The sequence below is a fragment of the Bemisia tabaci genome, chromosome 3, assembly GCF_918797505.1.
Source record: "Bemisia tabaci chromosome 3, PGI_BMITA_v3".
Lineage (NCBI taxonomy): Eukaryota > Metazoa > Arthropoda > Insecta > Hemiptera > Aleyrodidae > Bemisia > Bemisia tabaci.
The window spans coordinates 16,849,984-16,871,824 of record NC_092795.1 but is presented as its reverse complement, the minus strand read 5'-3'; the positions used below and the strand labels follow the sequence as shown (position 1 = coordinate 16,871,824).

The 21,841-nt window shown below is 39.2% G+C and overlaps 1 protein-coding gene across 1 annotated transcript in view; it reads right to left on the bottom strand.

Annotated features, from left to right (window-relative positions):
• Positions 1-15,027, bottom strand: part of LOC109044364 (alpha-tocopherol transfer protein) — a 29,065-nt gene extending 14,038 nt beyond the window's left edge. Inside the window, exons 1-2 of the mRNA XM_072297934.1 lie at positions 15,005-15,027; positions 1,715-1,848 (exon numbers count right to left, since the gene is read on the bottom strand). Of these exons, the coding sequence (XP_072154035.1) occupies positions 1,715-1,848; positions 15,005-15,006 (136 nt within the window). The 5' untranslated portion in view covers positions 15,007-15,027. The remainder of the gene's footprint in view (positions 1-1,714; positions 1,849-15,004) is intronic.
• Positions 15,028-21,841: the final 6,814 nt, after the last annotated feature.

The following is a 21,841-nucleotide window of genomic DNA, read 5'->3' as shown; positions in this document are numbered from 1 at the left end:
CATAATTAATTCAAATGTCAATTGAATCCAAATTATTTCATTCTGTCGGTTCTGAATGAGATCATTCGTGCTGATTTTGTAAAATTCTTCGGAGAAGAAAATCACACGGATCACATAAGTTCAAAAAATTAAATTAGGACCAAAAAAGTTCAATTATAAGCTCAAATTCTGCGAGGAACCGACAGCTATAAAGTCTTTTTCAGTGATAAAACCTATCAGCTTTAGTTCGCTCATATTCCTCTCTAGATAGGTATATGTGTGCATCAACCTTTAGTATTTCAAGGAAGCAACCACCCTTCAAATTGCTGACAGTGTCAACTGTAAGTACGTTTTTTATTAAGACTGCCTTAAATTTATTTAAATTTGACAGAAACAAAGAAAGCAAAGGAAAAGTAGCTGAGATAAATGGACAGTGTTTGCCTGGGTGTGTTCCTCATAAACATGCGTTTCATCCTCAATCGATGATGTATAAAAAAAAGTGACAATCCTGAGTTCCTGGTGGTGAGTCAAGAGAGAAAAAAAATCCTTTTAAAAAGAGACTGTATTGATATTTGTTGTATTTATCCTCTTATATGTTTAGTCGATGTATGAGTCAATGGATCCGTAAATTATCATAGTGACGAAGTGTGGGAGCGAGGGGGCGTGATATCTTCCTCCTTCCTATTCACAAAAGGCGCCCTCGATTTGAGCTTTAGGCAGCATTTTTTTGTGATCGATAGATGCACAAAGGCAAGGAAGTAATGGATGGTAATCAGAGAAATACCACCCGCTCAATACTATCACCATTTAGCGATACTTAAAAAAACACGGTAAACGATTCGCGAGAAAAAAGTATTTTTTGCCCGTCTACAGCGAAAAAAAAACACCCAAGGCCCACGCATAGAATATCCGCACGATTGGTGTTGCAAATTTTGGGTTAAACTTGTACATGTGAAATCACTTAAGCCGACAAATGTGCAATGGTACAAGTTGGCAGTATCGCATTTGATGGCGAATTTAATGGTGACAAATGATCATCAAACCGATTATTGGTGTTGGTGTCAAGATCAATCAACCGGCCGAGACCTCAAGATTGTGCGGGATCTTCAGTTTTGCAGCTTTACAACACTCACAATTAGACTGAAATTAGCGAAAAAATTATCCTCACTAAACGTTACCACTTTGCATAATTTTACAGGTAGAGTATGTACCTCGCCCAGATGAAACATGACAAAATCTGTCCGTGAACGTTGTCTATCCATGCGCACGGCAATTAGGCTCAATCTTTCGCAATTACACATTCGCACACCAGCAGCCCATAATTTTGAAAAAGTATTTCACGTGCGTGACCCCAAACGTGCTTCTGTCGTTTATTCTTATAACGTGTAACCTCACAAGAAACATGAGAGATATATCTGCTTTTTGCTTTACATGATGTTTTCCCCTGGATTTTATTTGTAAACGAGACGAGTAACCATGCTATATCACATAGCGACATGAGCTGGTCATTTCGAATCGTTAAAGTAAAGATAAAATGAATCTTGTGAATTTTCAGTAAAACAAAGCCACATAAGAGTTGTGAGACGTTGCGTGTTTGCCTTACATTGGCTTCAAATGAAATGAATCAATTATTTTCATTAAAATAATAAGAGTCTAAAATAATAGATACTTTATTAACTCATGTTTACCTCAGAAAAAAACTAGTTGGTTTGCTGATATTTGTGCTGAAACTCACCTGAAACTTTTGGAAGATGTGGCTGTTTCTCAAGCCAAGCTTTTAGACTATCAATATCGTCACGTAATTCGTCAGGAATATCAACATCGGAAAAATATTTATCAAGGTCATTAGATATTATAGGAGCCATTTTCCTGGAACAAAATAAAGCAAAGGCTAGGTTTAAAATTTAGGTTTTGATGCTTGGAGAAAGGTAAACATTTAAAAAATACAGAAAATCTGTTTGTTACTCGCTTATGGCACTCACTGTGAGAAAACACACAAGAAAATTGCATTAAGCGCCTTACGTGCTCATCGGCGGATCAAGGAGGTTGGCGATATTATTTTCTCTCCATTTAAACCTATGAAAATGGATCGATTCTCAGGGGGCGAAAGCCCCAACAAGAATCGATAATTGAATACAGGTTTAAATGGAGAAAAGTAAGTGTTACCAGCCTGCTCGAACCGTCTTTGCACGTGCTTGAAAACTGACCTTTATATCAGCCAACAGCATCATCAACCCGCTATAAAGAAAAAATTCTACTGCCAAAATCGAAATTTTATACTTCAAAACCTCATGCTATTTCAAAAATTAGTGAAATTTGATGAATGGGTGGGAAATAAGTACTATAGCGCTGAGATATACTCATCTCACCCACGTCGAAACCTTGAGAAAAATTAAGCCTGCAAGATTTCCATCTCATTAGCGATTTTCTTGATTGCAGCTCTGATTGATAGGAAATTTTCCTCGGAGGATTACAACCGCTCAAAGCACTTACAAATGCGGCTTTTCAATTTGAATCCAATCAATCTTTCTCACTTTTGGATGCAAATCACACTCCACTCACTGCATACAAATTCTTCATTACACTTCAGAGCAGCCAGAATTAGAAAAGGTCCATGATTTCGAGTCAGACGACAAAAAGAGTTTAATACGGTGATAAAGAAATCCAGATCATAAATAAACCCTAATGATGAGTTTTTAATTGAGTTTAATTAGTTTGTTTGGTAAATATTCACTTTTTTCCTTTCTACCTTTTTCGAACGAGAGTATGTCGATGACATGAGTGCGAAAGCACGTTTTGTTTTTTTTTTTTTTTTTTTTTTACGTTTGCGACATTGCAGACTTCCAGTCATACTTTAATTTTACTTTGAAAAAATAGTCTGAGTAAAATTTCATCTATCAGCGAAGTATTCTGTGCAATTTTCTAGGTATTAAACTGGCTTGTTTTTCATTTAAAAATAAAATAGGAGCGGAAATTTGGAAACACCGCAATGGAGTAACGTGGAATTGCACTTTATTCATAGCGATGTGAGCCTCCAAACACCCGCAAAAAAATTTACAGGAAAAAATCGTAAAATCAGAGCTGCTGCTACCTTTCATAAGATTCCGAGCCGAAGGTTTGATACTTGAAAACCAAGAAAATAATGAGCAATACATGAAGATAGTATTTTCGGATTAAAATGAATTGATCATTCGCAAATCGCTACCCTAGGGTTATACAAGAAGGTAACCTAAATTGAATTGGAATGCAACTAGAAAATAACTGTTTTCAACATCCAACCAATTCCACTTAGAGAGAGAAGTAAGTATTTTGTTGCTGAGTTGCATTGCGCAAAAACCACTGTACGAGTGATAAAATGAAACAATATACGTATGCACATACTCCAAACGAGTCGTCCAATATATACGAGACAGTTTTACGAGTTATTTCACCGACCTCTTTTGTCGCACAATGAGCGTTGTCTTGAAATCATAAATTATCATTATTATGGGCGAGTTATTTTGGTATTTATATCAAAAGTCCTGTTTGATCTCTTTATTGCTTCTTTCATGGCAAAACATTCCTTTTCGAAAAAGGGGGCATTTGAGAATATTTTTATGATGGGGGGAGGAGGTAAATGATCATATAGACGGCATTTACCAGTGTGAGCCTTGTATTCACGTTGTTTAATTTTTTCACATATTATATTTTTTTCGCGGAAAACTTAACAACATAATACTTTGAGACACTGTAAATGCTGTAATGAAAAAACACATTTTTCAACTTTAGCTATCTATGTAGTGGACAGTACAAGCACAAAATTGAAAGCAACCACGCATGTTTTTCTTTTTCAATTTTCCTACCCTTTCGTTAAAGTCTCCGAGAATTATCACTTGGTATAAACGAAACCAACGGACCTTGCAATTTTGTGTCTTGCCTCTACCTACGCAACACGTCTTGTCTCTACACGTACGCAAGTATTAAGACTTATCATCCGTCTTTTGTCTCTTTTGAGGTTTTACGGCTTAAAATAGAAAAAAAATCGAAGCAAGCAACGAAATTACACATTCTTCTAAAGATCTGTTTGCTGGAGCAACACTCTTTACAAGACTATGACCGTTAAGTTTAGGTGAGATCGTGATTTTCAATTCAGTTAATTATTCCGATGTTACTTTCTCAAGAAAAGAGATTACGCCACTAATTTTGCCTAATCAACTCTCAAGCTCATACAAAGCTCTGGAATTGAATTTACAATGTTAGTGCGATACGTTATAGTGAGAGTGATCATAATCTATATTCAGGGATACAGGCGGGACTAAATGCATGGGCAGGGTTGCCGACTCAACCTAAGAGTTGAGTAGAGAACTTTTGGCGGCCCAGGTTGAGTGGTAACCCTGCTCGTATATTCAGTACTATATCTGTATATGAAGAGTGACTGAATACGGGGGGGGGGGGGGCTAAGGGGGTTATTCAAGACAGAACAAATGGACAAATTTCAAAGCAATGTACATGGAATTAGTTTGGTAAATCGAACAACTTTCGTCCATACAGGAACATTATAATGGTCTGAATAGCGCTGCACTTCAAATGACAGATCTTCAGATTTGGCGGGAAATGTGAACTTATAATGCACGAGATTCCTGTCTTCAATTTTAAGTCATTTACCCTCAAATGAAGAAAAAGTCAATAAACTCAGTTATAATACATTAAAATATGTTGATGATTAAGATGAAACACAAACTGCGTGAGCTCCGTTGCCCTCATTCCGCGATACACCTCAGAGACTTTAACGCTGGAGTAGCAAAGTTAGTGGAAGGACCGTGCTCATTCCTTGATTATTTCGAGCTCATTCCCGATAAAAAACCGAGGATTTCTCCCTCTCACTTGAAATACTCTTAGGAAAAGAAATATAACGCTTCGGATTTCCGGTTATCAGTATCGATCCGATCTTTTTCTTTTCATCTTTCAGCCGATTTTTTGATGCGCAGTCCAATTTTTAAATTCCGAGAGCGTTATCCTGTTGTTTGATATTTATGTTATTTGGTCAATATGAAAGCTTCTCTGTTACTCTGATGGTTTGACGAATCAAATATTTCATATAAGATATCAATAATGACGGCTCAGGTGCAATAATGCAATGGTCTATATTGAGCGGTAGGTAAAAGAAGAACAAGATTCTTCTCGTTTTGAAAGGTAAGTATAGCCGCGTGCTAAGATTTTAGATTTTTTAATTTTGTATTGGTTTTTTATCCAACTGCGGAGGGCTGAGTTTTCAGCCGAAACGTTTCGGCGCGTCATTTGTGTAAAAAAGCCTTGTTACCCTCTGTTTAAATTGTTATTATTGTAAAAGAAGAAGTTTCCGGTTTTTTGAGCAGATTTTCTGATTTTCCCCTGATTTTTCCTGAAACTGTTCATTCCGTGACGAATCTTGGTTTTTCGGTCCTAGTGCTGAACAGCGGGCCGATTATTGAAAGTGATAGACAAAGGAGACTAAATGGATGTGAAGGGATCCCATTGGTGGAAGCGGGTGGTTGCAATAGACATAGGAGATAGGTAATAGACTAACTAACTGCAACCTACGAGGGACCCTATAATTAATCCATCATTTTCTCCCTTACACTGGAAAAAAAAACACATTGGATCGAGAGTCCAGACTCTTGAAAACATAGACAAGAAAAAGTACTCTTGATTCAATCAGATTTAAGCTTAAATCAAAAGGAAATCCGCACAAATTAAGAGGCTTGGTTCTTGATTTAAGCAAAAATCCGATTGAATCAAGAGTATTTTTTCTTGTCGATGTTTTTAAGAGTCTGGACTCTAGATCCAATGTGTTTCTTTTCCAGTGCTCCGTATGTCTTCTTTGTCTATAGCTTTGTCTATAAATTTCAATAATCGGTCCGCAGGCTCATGCACTTGGATTGCATTTTGCAAAAAGGAACCACTAGCATTGCAATGTTGCTAAGATTGTGCAATTTCTTTTGTCTTGGGGGAAAAACCCGATTATCCATTAATAATTTCTATTTTACTTGCTAAAAACTGTAAATTTAAGACAAAAATGACCATCTAAATTTCATAGTTTTTCACGATCTCCGCAATTTTATTGCAAAAGATGAAGTTGCACAATCTTAGCATCATTGCAATGTTAGTGGTTCCTTTTTGCAAAATGCAATCCACTTGACCCTCCAATTTTCCAAGTTTTTCCTAGGATACGGTTTCCGGTATCGCACCGGAGGGGTCGCCCATAGCTGGGCGAGAGCACTTACTTGGATGGGCCGAAACGGGAGCGGAGGGTTATCCAAAGCGGGCGCGGGACGGGCGCACGGGAGTGACAAGAGAATCGGGGCTCCGGCGGCGAGGGGTCGGGTCACGCGTTGGCGCGGAACGCAACCGATATCAACGGCAACGGCAAGGACTACGACAACGGCTGCGGCAACGGCCCAGTGAAATCGATGCGGTCACGCTGAGGACTGAATCACCGACTCCGCGCGAGGGCAGCTTCCAAAGCTCTGCTCTCCGACTCCGTCACCGGGAACAACCCAACTGACGAGACGCGGCAGCGCTGTCGCCTTAAAACCCGTCCCGTCGCCTTGGGATTCGAATTCTGCACGGGAATGCACACGAAAAACACCGTATGAGCCTTTGGAACTTGCCAAGGCTCCTCGGATTCAACGCGAGTTTTCTCGGAAAGTTTAAAATTTACTGAATCGCTGAAAAAAAACTCCGGCTGTGGAAGTTGTACTCACGGGCTGTATAGATATGTGTACTGTCCACGTTCTGGGCTCAGCGGGCCCAATTTCATCAATAATTGATGAAATTGATAGAAAAAGCGCTGGACAAAGAAGACATAGGGAGTATGGAGCGATCCAATTGGTTGAATTGGGTGGTTCTAATAGACAAAGGGAAAAATGAATGGACTAACTATGGGGTCTTTTGTGGTTTGCCGTCGCCTTAAAACCCGTCCCGTTGCCTTGGGATTCAAATCCTGCACGTGAATGCAGACGAAAAACACCGTATGAGCCTTTGGAACTTGCCAAGGCTCCTCGGATTCAACGCGAGTTTTCGCGGAAAGTTTAAAATATACTTAATCGCTGAAAAAAGAAAAAAAAACTCCGGCCGTGGAAGTTGCACTTACGGGCTTTATAGATACACAAGGTGGGCATAAAGTAACTGAAAAGTGTCTGTAACTTTTGAACAAAAAGAGATACAGGGTTCCGGTTTGGACCATTTTTCATTGTAGCAAGGGACTGATATTTTTAGGAGGGCCCGTTAATGAGGCCTCCTGTAAAAATCAGCCCCTTGCCACAATGAACAATGGTCCAAACCGGAACCCTATACCGTCAGTTGGTCTAACATGAGCCGGTTTTTGACTTTGAGGCTTTGCATTTTTGCAGTAATTTTTTTTTTCATGCAATCAATTTTTGTTGTAGATCAGTTCCACATAGAAGAGTAAGAATAGCCCATTGAAAAAATTTTCCAGCAAACTGGGTATTTTTTAAAAACAAAAAATTGAGGTGGCTCATGTTACCTGCAAGGTGGGGTAACATGAGCCACCCTATTGTTTTTAAATTAAAGGCACATGTAAGCCTACTATAGGCTTACATGAGCCTCCCAAAAGTTTTTTAAAAAAAAAATTGAGTTACAAAACATTAAAAACCAGGCTAAAAACGTACAAAACTTTAATTTTCCTACAATTTACGTCAAATTTCAGGCAAAGAAATACATTTAACATCTAAAACCTTGTGACTAACAGGAAATCATTTAACAATCAATAGCACTAAGTTACTTTAAAGGCACACCGACAAGACATGTGGGACCTAAAGTCAAGAGAGATCAGTCAAAGGTTCTTAAAAAGTATATATATAGTAGTATTTTGGGCTACGTTAGATTCACTTTTATTTATAGTAGTATATATATAAGTATAAAATTAATATTGACTTTAATTTTAATTTTTGGAACTTTTTGGCTTTGTTTTCCCCTCAAAATGATGTGGACTCAGCACCATTTCTCTACCTTGTTACATACAGTTCGGGCCACTTCTTAGTGTTTTTTTCTTTTTTTTTTCTTATATAAGTATATATAGAATACAAGTCTTAAAAAGACGAACAGTAAATATGAAAGATACGTGAAGGATTTGATTTATGCTCTAAAGGAATGCTAATTTTACTAAGAATGTATCATGAAAACCATTACTGTATAGATTGTTCCTGGAAGACTTGCGAAAATTGGGTGGCTCAAGTTACCTCCAACATTCCCAAATTTTGGTTTTTCCAAAAAAAATCGGTCAAAAACTAAAATGTTCAAAATCCAATGCATGGGCATGAAAGTTGGAGGTATTTGTGAGGTTCGGCAACCGGCAAAATTATTCTGTGATTATCGATAGTCACTTTTCAAGGAGGTTAGTTTCAGAGATAGAAAAAGGGGCAAAAAATTCTAAAAACTAAATAATTTATAAAAATTTCTCATCGATGGAAAAATGTGTCTCTATACCATTGAAATTCCGCCAAGACACGCCACTATCACATCATGTTGTTGTTTCCGTTGTTTACTATCGCGACAGTGCTGCCACAGGCAAGAGAAAAAAAAATCCCCAAACGGCTCATGTTACCCCCGAGGCTCATGTTAGACCAACTGACGGTATCTCTTTTTGTTCAAAAGTTTCAGACACTTTTCAGTTACTTTATGCCCACCCTGTATGTACTGTCCACGTTTTAGGCTCAGCGGGCTGATTATTGAAATTGATAGGAAAAGCGCTGGACAACGAAGACATAGAAAGTATGGAGCGATCATATTAGTTCAAATGGATGGTTCTAATAGACTGATCGAAAAATGAATGGACTAACTATGGGGTTTCTTGTGGTTTGCCGTTAGTTTGTCCATTACCTACCTCCTTTGTCCATCGCAACCATCTATTTCCACCAATTGGATCCCGTCATATCCCTTTTGTCTACTTTGTCTATAGCTCTGTCGATCAATTTCAACAATTTGCCCGCAGGAGCCGAAAATTTCGGGCGTGGCGTCCGGAGCAATCAAAGCTACGGCTCCAGTGCCCCGGAACTTTCGGTCTCTTAGCCCGGAACGGACGGTATGTCTATATAGCTCGTAACTTTTTTTCAGTGATTTGTCTTTTGATTTTTCAAAAAATTTCATTCGCACTCCGATCTTGATGGGCCGTATTCACCGTCGCGTCGTTCCTTGAACTGTTTTTCGAAGACCAAATTGAGAAACCACGCGTATCTCCATTGCGCCGTTCCAAAATTTCCGCTCCTATTTTATTTTTTCCTAGAGCAACGAGCCAACTTTACAGATTGAACTTGATACTGAATATTCTGCTGACAGAAAAGAAAAATCGAAGAGATTTTCAAGGAATTACGTTGGCTGGTATCGATGAGAAAATAAAGTTTATGGCAGGGCAGGAAGTCTGCGACGACGCAAACAGGGATAAGTGGTTTCGCACTTTGGTCATCGATTTATCGTCGGTGAAACTGCATAAACGCGTACTTCGGTTTGCGACGTTGCAGACTTCCTGTTATAAACTTCATAATCTCATGGAAAAACCAGCCGACGTTTAAATTCCTGATAAATTCTTTGATTTTTCTGCTGTATGTGTGTAAAGAACACTCCGTGAGAATTTCAAGTGATAGTGCTGGTGTGTTCGCCTGTTTGAAAAACAGAAATGAGAGCAGACATTTTTAATACCAGAAACGAGATATGCAGTTTTACAGTTTCACCCTTCGATGTTGTTTACAATGTTCCAAAGGGGCATTAAACGAGATCCTTAACGTTAAGTAACGTCTGAAAATCAACAATTTCAACCCAATTCAGAGTTAAATACAACAATACGTTGCGGAAACCTTTGCAAAGGATCGCAATAATTTGCCGGTTTTGAAAATTTTAAAGTGACATACGTACCTTCATTAAAGTTTTTCAAAAGCGTAGAATAGGTTCATCGATATTTTTATTTTACTTCTTGCAGTCGTAGCAAATCTATTGTTTTTAAACTCGAGGAAATTTGGCAGCATCCGATTGTTCTTGTGATGTTCCTGCTGAACACAGCAGAATCGGTTTATGTGTAAACGATTAGGTCCAATATCCAGCGAGCTCTAGAATAAAGGCAATTTTTTGGAGGGTGACAGGCGAAAATGTCCAGTCTAAAACGGCTGCGAGAATGTCCAATAAAAGACACCTACTGTCGTAATGTCCTATTTTTAATGTCCATTACATATAATGTCCTTTTAACAAGCATACATAAGTGATATCTAATGTCCATAGCGCTAAAATGACACTTAACTGAAAATGCCCAGAGTAAACAACTTTACCTAAATCATTAACGCAATTAGGGATTTTCCTCCTCACCAGTAAGTTCCACAACAGGCTTCTTCAACAGATTTGCCGATGCTCTCAAGTAAATGTCAGTGTCTTCTTTATAAATTTCATAGTTTTGAACGATGTTTTCCGCTTTTTGCTGGTTCGTGATGTATTTACGGCTAATCGGGGTGCTTTATCTGATCATGAGCACCTCTTCTTTGGACGATGAGTTGTTCAAGACCGTTCTTTTGGGCTTTGAGGTGGTCAGGGCTGGATTAAGGGGGTGGCCACATGGGCCGCGGCCCATGGCGGCAAATCTAGAGGGCGGCAAATTTTGCAATTTTTTTAAATGTAGGTATAAAAAAATATTGGATTTAGAAAAAAAAATTACAAACGAGAAAAGGCGACAAAATCTCTCATTACCTGAGAGTGTAGTAATTTTTAATTTTGTTGTCTTTCAGTGATACAAGAGATAGAATCTTTAAGTAGTCGAGTTAAGAGAGAAACCAAACACGCAATTTGGTCTAGAACGGCGCGGCGCAGAGAGCAATGATGACGAGGGCTTGAGATGAAAAGGAGAAGCCCTCGGCGCGGCGATCGGCATGTAACACATATTAGCGCCTACAAGACTACACGAATACTTCACGCATTGCATCAAACACAGTGTGATCATTGCGGTCAGCGTGAAACGGATAGCGCCTACAAGAATGCATGAATACTTCACGCATTGCGCCAAACACAGTGCGGTCAGCGTGAAACGCATGGCGCCTACAAGACTGCGTGAATACTTCACGCATTGCGGTAAACACGGCGCGGTCTGCGCGGCGCGGCGGCGGAAGTTAAAAGCATTAAACCACATTCATGTTTGCTCTTCCATAATTTTTTTGTTCATTTCTTATGAATGAAAGGTCTTGTCCACACAGAGATAAGATTACGAAACTTAAATTTTGCTAGTAGTGTTGACAGGGCATTCCCAAAACATGTGTTCAACACGAGTAAACGCGTCTTATGCACCCCTCCCCCGCTGGCACGTTCACTTGATGGTTTTTATTGATGTTTCAATACGAATGAGAAGGAGGCGGCAAAATACAGGCGGCCATTTTATTACTTTGGACATTACAACACCTGGATTTTGATATTTGTAGTTACACGCCTTTTTAGTACTTTGGACATTAGATAGCATGGGTATTTTTGCTTGGTGGACATTTTATGTCATGGACATTAAAAAGAGGACATTACAACAGTGGGTATTATTAATTGGACATTTTTATATTTGGACATTTTAGACTGGACATTTTCACTGATCACCCTTTTGGAGCTCAGAGCTCATAAGGAAATGGACTTGATAAGTATGAACAACGATTAACATACTTGCGACCGGCGAGTTTTTTTCTGGCTTGGACCGCGAGCTGATCACCGATGGTGGTAGACAAAGCTAATGGACAAAGAAGACAAAGAGGAAATGGGGCGATACAGTGGTGGGAGTGTGCATGGTTACAATGAACGAAAGACGTAAGAATTGACTAAGTAACGGCAACCCACGAGAGATCTTACAGTTGAATTGCATTTTGCAAAAAGGAACCAAGAGCATTTCAATGTTGCTAAGATTGTGTAACTTCTTTTGTCTTGGAAGAAAAACCTGATCATCTTTAAAAATTGTCTAATTTTTGCACGATTACAGTAGTTTTACGGCAAGAGTGAAGTTGCAAAATTTTAGCAACACGGCGGTCCTCCTGGTTCCTTTTTGCGAAATGCAATCCAGTTAGCCAATCATTTTTTCCCTTTTAGTACATAACAACCACAACCACCCGTTTCAAACCAATAGGATCGTCCCATTTTCCCTTTGCTATCCCTCTGTTTATCAAATTCATTGATCAGCGCGCAAGTCCACAAAAACAGTCGTATCAAGGTAATGCGTAGCACAAACATTCGAATGTCGTTGAATGTCCCATAAAAAAATTCTTATCATATGGATACTTTTCCTTGATATTTTCAAAAACGCTAGACTGAATGGCGAATAACATCATTTGAAAAATTCGAAGAAAAAAATTCAAAATTTTTCTATGAAGTTCATATTTAATGCGTGAAATTTGGCAACGCTCATCAGCCTCGCATGGCAAGCAGGGTAAAATATTTTTTAGGTTGTAATATTCCAAAGCTTTGATCTCAAAAGTGAACGAAATTATATCGAACAAAAGTCGCTTTATAAGCGAACTGAATTATGTGCGTCATTTTTTTGTGGACGAGCGGCTTAAACTGACGAAATGCGAAGAGCTATAACGCCATCCAGTTGATGGATCCATCGAACCTTTAAAATTATAATTTTGGATAATTTTGTGATGCAGATATGTATTCCCATGCATACAGGGTGTTTCAGAATTAAAATGTGGTCGTCCAGAGAAAGAACGATTATAGTTCAGAATGGGAAAATTTTTAGTTCATCGTTTTTTGTCGCGGTGGGGCGGGTCACTAAAATTGGATTTGAAGATTTTAAAAAACTCTCCAGTTTCTTAAAAATAGGGAGCGATCAGTTTAAATGGGGTTTGTCTTAATAAAAGGAAATAAAGGTGTATCTCAACCGACAATCCTCGGTCCTGAAACAAGGCAGACTAGAAATTGAAACACCATTTTCCTGAACTTATGTATTTTGAACTTTAATTTCAAACCGCCTTCACTTCGGGGTTTAATCCGACAATTTTGAGCGATGTTCGTCCCAAAATGTTCGGAAAAAACTCCTTTATTTTGTTGTGTCAATAACTCAATATTTAGTTTTTGTGGACTAAGATCCCTCCTCCTGTACTTACACGGTTAGATTTCGGGTTCAATTTTGTGGGTTAAAATAAAACTTGAATTCTCCATAGAATTTTCTTTTCAAAATCACTCTTTCTCTGCCCTTGGATTCCAAAAAATCAATTGCTTTTATTTTCTTCTGCCTGCAATTTGCCTCATACAGGATCACATGAGGAAAATTCCTGTTTATGCAAGTCTCTCATTATTGTGCATGCTTCTCATTTCTGGATTCAAAAGTATGAATTAGGGTTTTTTTTATCCATGCTTTCTCACTTTTTGTAGGATTTGCGACCATAAGTCATGGCAGTCTTCATTAAAGCTTAACCGTTCAAAATATCATAAAAAATACAACTTTTTTGTTCTTATCGCTTATTTCGTGGGACCGAGATAATTGCCTCCAAAGTTGAGGAAAACTGTTCAAAATACGTTCATGTCCAGAACCATTTTTCCGCGAGGCAATAGGTCCTCAACAGTGGCTTGTTTACGATATATCGATTGATTTGCCATTTAAACCTATGGAAAAAGATCGATATATAGGCTGTTCTCAACAAAAACCATGATAATCGAATCTTTATCATAGCTTCAAATGGGGAATTATCGATAATCGATCATTTACGCTAGGCACATTATGGCAATATTTTGAATCAAATTTCATGAAAATCGGTGTCCGTGAGTAATTTTAAACGATCTAACCATTTCTAACAGTAATGAAAACAAAACCATCGTACTTACATTGCGGAAGATTCAGGAGATTACGAAAACTTTATTATGTATGGATAAGTTCCTGAAAAATTAACCCCTCCCCCCCCCCATCTTCCCGCAAATAATCTTTTAAAAAATATGTTTTCCTCTTTTCAAACTTAAATCCTACTTTAGCCCTATTTCTTAAAATCGACTACTAATATTATATATTTGCTCTTATTAGTAAATCACCCCATAGATAGCCTCCTCAATGGAAAGTTGAAAGTTCGTTTTGACTTGGTTGACGTCATCGCAGAGGGCTGACCAATTTGACAAATAAAACGGCGCACAGTGCGTTGAATGGTGACAAAAATCCCCCTGAAAATAAAAGTCGAAATTTTCCAAACATTATGTGGTGAACGTTAAGCCGCATAATGTTTGGAAAATTTTAAAAAAGGATTTTATCCGAGTTCCCCTCAAAAAGGGGCCATAAAACCCCCTCAAAATGTTCTCCTCAAAAATGTCTGTTTGTCGCAAGATAGTATACGTACCAAGAAGAGCAACTCACCAAATTTTTATGAAATTTCAACAATTTTTAACGGAGATATCGATTTTTGACACTTGTTCTCTAGTAATCAACGCACTGTGCGGCGCAACTGCCGTCAGGTGATCACCTGATGCAAAATCATGATGGCATGCAAAATTATTCTAGTTTCGAGCTGCAAACCTTGTGTACACAGCAACTGACTCTCAAATGGGGTATAGGTACAAAGCTGGTATTTTTACGCAACGAATAATACAGCGATCTTCCCGAAAGTCGAATAATCGAGTGGTTAGCGCCACTGCAATGCATTGCATTACGGTGCGCAGTCGGACACAAAGAGCAAATCGAGTTTATGTAACGCTAATTTGAATTGGGTTATTAAAGTTGTAATTTGGACGAGTGCGACTTGGAGCCGCAGATTCGATATTTTATGGTTAAAGGTGCAGACGTTATTATAACGCCAATAAACGCGCCTCAAAATAGCCCGAAAATACGGTCACAAATATACTCCTAAATTAAAATTTTACAGGTACCACATTATACACGCAAATTAAATTGAAAATATGGCAAGATTTTGGCTTGCAAATTATTCGAGCAAGCATACTTGTGTTGCCGATTTGCGGCTATACTCAAATTTTGCCCCATATCCCAGTCTATTACTGTAAGTTGGAGTTCGGATTGTAGCCGAGTGCTAGAAATAATGTAAAATTTCTTTAAAAAACTTACATTTTATTCACAAATTTATACCGAAGCTTTCCGAAGCGAACACTTCATCGTCAGGGTCACAAAATCAATATCACAAAGGCTATAATTTAAATTTCAAACAAGGTAACATATTTCATTGATGGTAACAATTGATAACATTCTATTAGATCAAATTACTCTTAATAATCAAAACATTGTCAATGTATGCTCAGTACCTGTTTCTCATCAGAGATGGCAGCACATTTTATGTACAGGGGATTAGTCAGGGGCGGACTGGCCCTAAATTAAGTATGGGGCGGGCCCCTAGGGGGGTCTGGGGGGCCCCCCAGTAGAAGGGGGGTCCGGGGGCCCTCCCCCGGAAAATTTTGAAAATTAGGCCCTTTTAGAATGAATTTTACGCTATTTTAGACCCTATTCTTTAATATTATTTTTGAAACATTATCCAAAAAGAGACCAGAAATGCAAAACTTAGTATATTTTCTTAAACTGGATGAAAAAATGAGAATCCGTTGTATACTTGGAATTCAACTTTTATTTTCCTCTTCCAACGAAAAATTGTGCCAAAGCTAAATTAGTATACAGAAGATACATAGAATCAAGTAGAATAGTAATAGTGACAGTCTAAAAAGAACACATTCTGAAAAACACAGTTCGGATTTTTTTGTTCGTTTGTTTTTTTTAAATGTACTTTTTAGCCGCCAAAATTGACAACTGTCTTAATTTTTTTTGAACGTTTTATTGGATCCTTTCTTCGCTCTGCTCATAGAAAAATCAGTGCCGTTTACTAGTTAAATGACGCGTAATGAATGAATAAATCGATGGTTAAATTCTGAAAACACGTAACTCGGAATCCGCATCATGAACCCTGAGACTCGTAAGGATGCTCATGTTTTGCGTGTATCCTTATGAGTCTCAGGGTTCATGAGTTAATGATGCGGATTCCGAGATACGTGTTTTCAGAATTTAGCCATCGAAATAAAAATAAAAATGAAAATAAAAATACAAACAAAAAATTGACAAAAATCTGACACTTTGAAAATTATTGTGTTAATTAAACTAGAATTAGAAAAAAGTCATTGGGGCTGCCCATACAATATGTAACGTATTAAAGGGGGAGGAGGGGGGTCAAGCCCAACGTTACGTAACTCTTTTTTGCCGTAAGACCTTTTTTTTCCTTGTTAATTTAAAAAACTGACCAAAATAGGGGGGAGGGGCGAGGCTTGTGTTACGTATTTATTTATTTTTTTTGAGGGGGGGGATGGTTCGAGCTTGCGTTACGATGCGTTACGGAGGGGGGATGGGGGTAAAAAAATCGGAAAAACTGCGTTACGTATTATATGGACAGCCCCCATTATGGATTTCGCTAAAGGGGGGAAAAATCGCCGAAGGCCCCTACGAAATCCCTTGAGGAAGGTAGGAAAGGTTCCCTACTAGGGGCCTCCAAAGTTCAAAATTGCATAGAAATGCGCCCTCGAGGCCTCTCTGAATCAGTACCAAAGGGCCCCCGGCAAAAAGGACCCTTTTGTCGAATCGGCGATAAAGAGCCCGGTGCCTTGAAGGTCCTTAGAGGCGGTATAAAACCGCATCAAGGCCTCTTCAAATCGGCAATAAATGGTCCCTTGGAAACGGCAAAAAAGGACTCCTTCGAATCAGATAAAGGGGCTCTTTTAAGGTCCTTAGAAGCGGCAAAAAAAGGCTCCATCGAGTCTTCTTCGAATCGGCAATAAATGAGTCCTTCAGGGCTCTTCCGAAATGACAAAAAAGGACCCCTTTGGACTTATTCGAATCAGAAAAAAGGGCTCTCAAAATGCAACGCCCTTAGATACGGCATAAAAAAGCTCCTTCAGGGCGCTCTCCGAATCGGCAATAAAGTGTCCTGTCCTCTCAGGAGTCTCGGGGCCCTTTCTCGAGGACGAACCGAAAAAGCCCTCGGGCGCTTCTTCGAAACGGCGAAATACGGCCCTTCAAATCGGCCAAAAGGGGCCCCTCCGGGGCCCCTTTTGGCCGATGAAAGTGGGGCGATCGCCCCATCGCCACCCCGGCCAGGGAGTAGTTGCCAGATCTACCTCTTTTTGTACATTTAATAATTTTTTAAAGAAATTTTACATTATTTCTAGCACTCGGCTACAATCCAAACTCCAATATATTCAGTGCTACTACCTTCAGACATTGCCTTACAATGTTCGCTGATTTTTACTGTAAGTTCGTGCGAAACTTATAAATATGCGCTTGTTTTTGAGGTAATTTGCTTTAAAAACATAGTATAAAGTAGGTAATAAAAAACTTACCCACGACAGACGGAAACAGCATTTTTTACCGGAACAAATGTCTTAACCCAAGTAGCAGTGATCGCGATAAATAGCGATTTTATCGGTTGATTATCGCGATTATATGGGTGGCAATTTATCGCAATATTATCGAATGAAATATTGCGATTTATGGCGATTAAATTGCTATGCATCGCAATATTTGTTCGATAAAATCGCGATCAATTTTCATCGATAAAATTGAGATTAAATTGCCATAAATCGTGATTTTTGTTTCGATAATATTGCGACAAATTTCCGCGCAATATAAATCGCGATTATATTGCAACAAGATCGAGGATAATTGCTCAGATGTTGATGATCCTAGCGATTTTATCGCCGATAAAATCGCAATATATCGCGATTTTTCCGTTGAAAAATGCTACTTGGGAATAATACCGAAGTAAAGGTGGAGAAAACCAGTTGTAGGAAAAATCTACCAAATAGTCTTTTTTCGAGTTTATCTCATTCTTTAAAAATTAACTGCGTGAATCTAACATTTTATAGATCTAAAGCCTTTTCATGGATCCTTAAAATTTGCTACCATAGCTCTTTTCGCTGTTGTTTTTTTATCGAGTTTCAAAAAGAAAAAGAAAATATGTTATAAGTTTTATAATATGTAAAAGATAGAAGTATGAAAAAAATGTACTTAAACGAGTCATTTTGCCAGAAGTTTATGTTCAGGTAAGTACACTTTTTGTATGCTTTAAGTTTTTCGGTATATTTTCGGAAACACGTCGAGCATTTGCTGCAATTAATAATTAGCTATGCTTCAACAAGCCATTTTTAAAAATAGCTGTAAGAAGTATTAAATTGGTGAAACCATATTATCGCAACCGTGTAACATCTTCAAGCAATCTTTAGACACGAGACTTTTGGATATTAAGACATAGGTCCTACCCTGTTAGTAATATGATTGCACCTTTTTTCTTATGCACTTTTGCTGAATTTCAGTACATTTTTGTAAATTTACTCTAGTTTTGCCTCCTCCTTCAGCGCCAATATCGAAAGCTACACTGCCCTCGAGAGTCTTTGATAGGTACATACTATTTTTTATATGATCATCAACTTACGTTTTCTCAAGGAAATCTACTAAAATTACCGCAAAGGACCGTGAACTGTCGGCGGAAACGCTGAAACGATAATGGAGTTGCACAGTCTCTCTTTCTAACGGCTCATTTGATAATTTTATCCTTCGGCTTCGCGCTCGTTGGCGGATTTTGTTCCTACTCACGTGAACAAACCGGGAAATTTGGCTGGAGGATAATTGAACGTCATTAAAGTCGTGTGTGATTCATTCATCAAAGCACCCCTCTGCACAGGAAGAGTAATGGAATGACACTCCGTTTTTTATACGAGCCAAAAGTCAGTTCCCTTTGCGTAATAAATGTACCGTCCAATTATTTGTTCATCATGCGCAAGGCTCCACTTGTCCATTTACACTAACGACTAGCACCTCACGATGTGCATTACGGTTAACCATGCCTACGTAGTAAAATTGGCAAGCAGCACTTGTTTTTGATACGGACCTGACGATGAAAATTAGCGATATGTAACTATGGTAAGTCAGCAATGCCATAAAAGGCCGAGGCCAAGCGGAAAAATAATTAATTTTATTCTTTGAAAAATGTGATTGTTTCCATCAACAGCAGATGGTCATACAGGGTTATTTAAAAGTCACGCACCACTACTAGCCATGAGGGAGGTGGCCATTTGAAATTTTTGAGTTGCCCCCCCGCTCTCTCCTCCCGAGGGGATCAAAAACTGGAAAGTACCCAAAAAAGTTTCCCCCTCCACATGAGGAAAAACGTCTTAAACCTCAAATCTACATCATAATTTGAACTTAAGTTATGGCCAGAGGTGCGTGACTTTTGAATAACCCTGTATTTGTTTTCGGCTAACAATTTAATAAGACTGCAAAGCTGTTGAAATTCAAATTTCGCGCCACAGCTCTAGCATGGCGGGAGCCGAAAACCGATTTCTGGCCGAAAGGATCGGGAAGGGTATACCTGCGTGCCTTCTTCATAGAGTACATAGAGTCGTAATGTAATTGGGAGAGCTGGCGCCACTTTTAAGCATTTTCCATGTCCCGAATTCCGAGACTCCTGTGTGACGCCGGGTCACTTTTTCGATACATAATCGATTGTTTGCGATACACGGGTACCCGGCCATCCGATGACAACAACAACAACGGAGATAGGAATTACCACGTATTCCACACCGCCATTTTGGATCGAAAATGTATCGAAAAAGCGACCCGAACTCGGCGCACACCGGGCTCGGAATTCGTCGAGCAGAACATGGCGCCAGCTCTCCCATTTACATTACGACTCTATGTACTCTATGGCCTTCTTATCTTGTTCCCAGCCACCCCCCCCCCCCCGGAAACCCCTACCTCCTTACGGCCCTTTCCCATGGAAGAATGTCACAAATTCTTGCGATAGATTGTACAGCAACTTTTTGATGCTTGAAAATTGGAATTTTTAAGCGCATTTTTCACAGAATATGCATAAAGACTAGTTTTACCTGACATTATTAAAATCTCAATTTTTTCCAAAACTGCACCTATGTGCCTTGTCCTCTGAGCCCCTAAAATAAAGTATAAAAGGAAGTCTACAACGTCGCGAACGGAGATACGTGGTTTTGCACTTCGGCCATCGCTCTGCTTAATGTAAAACTGGACTGCAGTTTGCGATTTGAAACTATAAATTCTGGCTCGTCTGGAAAAACACTCATGTGCAGGCCCGCCACATCCCATCTCGGGCCCTCGTACCAGTTTTAAGGTCCGGGCCCCAAGCACGGAGAGGAGGGGGGGGGGGGTTCCGAGGGGCATCCCTCGAGAAATTTTAGAATTTATACGACTAATTTTTAATCCTCGTAGAAAAACCACCCATTTGTAAATACAATTCTAGCTGAAGCGCACTTCAGCTATGCATTCACCACTGCAAAAATGTCAAAGGAAATCGACACGCCAAGCGTGCATGGAGGCTATTTCCATTTAAATCTTCCGTCGTATTTCTAAGGCGCAATGATACAACTATTCGAACTCTCCGGAATGCGTGAGGTATCACGCCGCATTTGAAGGCGTTTTTAAAACAGCCAAGTTCCGTTATCGGAATAATCGTTTCGCATGGTTCATATTATTTTGTTTCCATTTCTAACCACTTCTTCAATTATAATCCTCCTATAAAAACCACCCATTTGCTAAATACAGTTCTAGCTGAAGCGCACTTAATATAAGCGCATTCATGATTGCAAAAATGTTAACGGAAATTGAAAAGGCCAGCGTGCATGAAGGCTATTTCAATTACAATCTTCCGTCGCATTTTAAAGGCGCAATGATACAACTATTTGAACTCTCCGGAATGCGTGAGGTATCACGCCGCATTTGAAGGCGTTTTCAAATCAGCCAAGTTCCGATACCCGGATTTTCGTTTTGCATAGTTCATATTCTTTTGTTATATTCCGTGCCACTTGTTTATTTTCAATTAGTTGTATCATTGCGCCGTAAGAATGTGACGGAAGATTTAAATGGAGATAGCCTCCATGCACGCTGGGCTTGCCGATTTCCTCTGAAATTTTTGCAGTGGTGAATGCATAGCTGAAGTGCGCTTCAGCTAGAATTGTATTTACAAATGGGTGATTTTTCTACGAGGATTAAAAATAACAAGTGAAATACAACAAAACAAATATAACAAAATAATATGAACTATGCAAAACGATTATTCCGATAACGCCTTCAAATGTAGCGTGATACCTCACGCATTCCAGAGAGTTCAAATAGTTGTATCTTTGCGCCGTCAGGATCGCCAAATCCCATCTCGGGCCCTGGTACCAGTTTTAAGGTCCGGGCCACAAGCACGGAGGGTGCGGGGTCCGAGGGGCATCCCTCGAGAAATTTTAGAATTTATACGACTAATCGGACGCATTTTGAAGCTTCCATAAAGAATTTTTCCATCAATTTCTGCGGAATAATTATGTTTTTTTTTCTACTTTCAGCACAAAATACTTGCGAATTGTTGCATTCAAAACATCTGGAATTTTTTTTTTTTTTTTGGGGGGGGGGGGGCATATGATACTATTTTCAGTTCTAAGAGGGCCAGGCCCCCCTGGATTCCCCCTTCGTTTGTCTATGGCAAGGGAGTTGACCCATGAGCCATTGAAGTCGAGGATGCCCAGACTGGAGACTCTTAGCATCTGACGACGGAAGAAAATGAAACGCAGTTACTAAAAATTTATCCCTCTGTACTGAAAATCCTGAAAATAGATAGACATTTTCCAGGAAGTATACTTCTTTGAAAATTTAAGAAGAATTCTACAGTTCCCCAGCGTGTTTCTGAAAATCGTTTCACCTTTTGCGAAATTTTTAGGGTAAATTTTTCACTTTGTCTTACGAGACTATGGTTGCATGTGAATTCGTAGTGGTTTTTCACGGGTGACACGGGCCCCCTCCGGAGCCCGGGCCCCGGTACCAAGGACCCAGTATCCCCCCCTCCCCTTGTGGCGGGCCTGCTCATGTGCATAGGGAAACTAATGGCACATACGTTGTTTT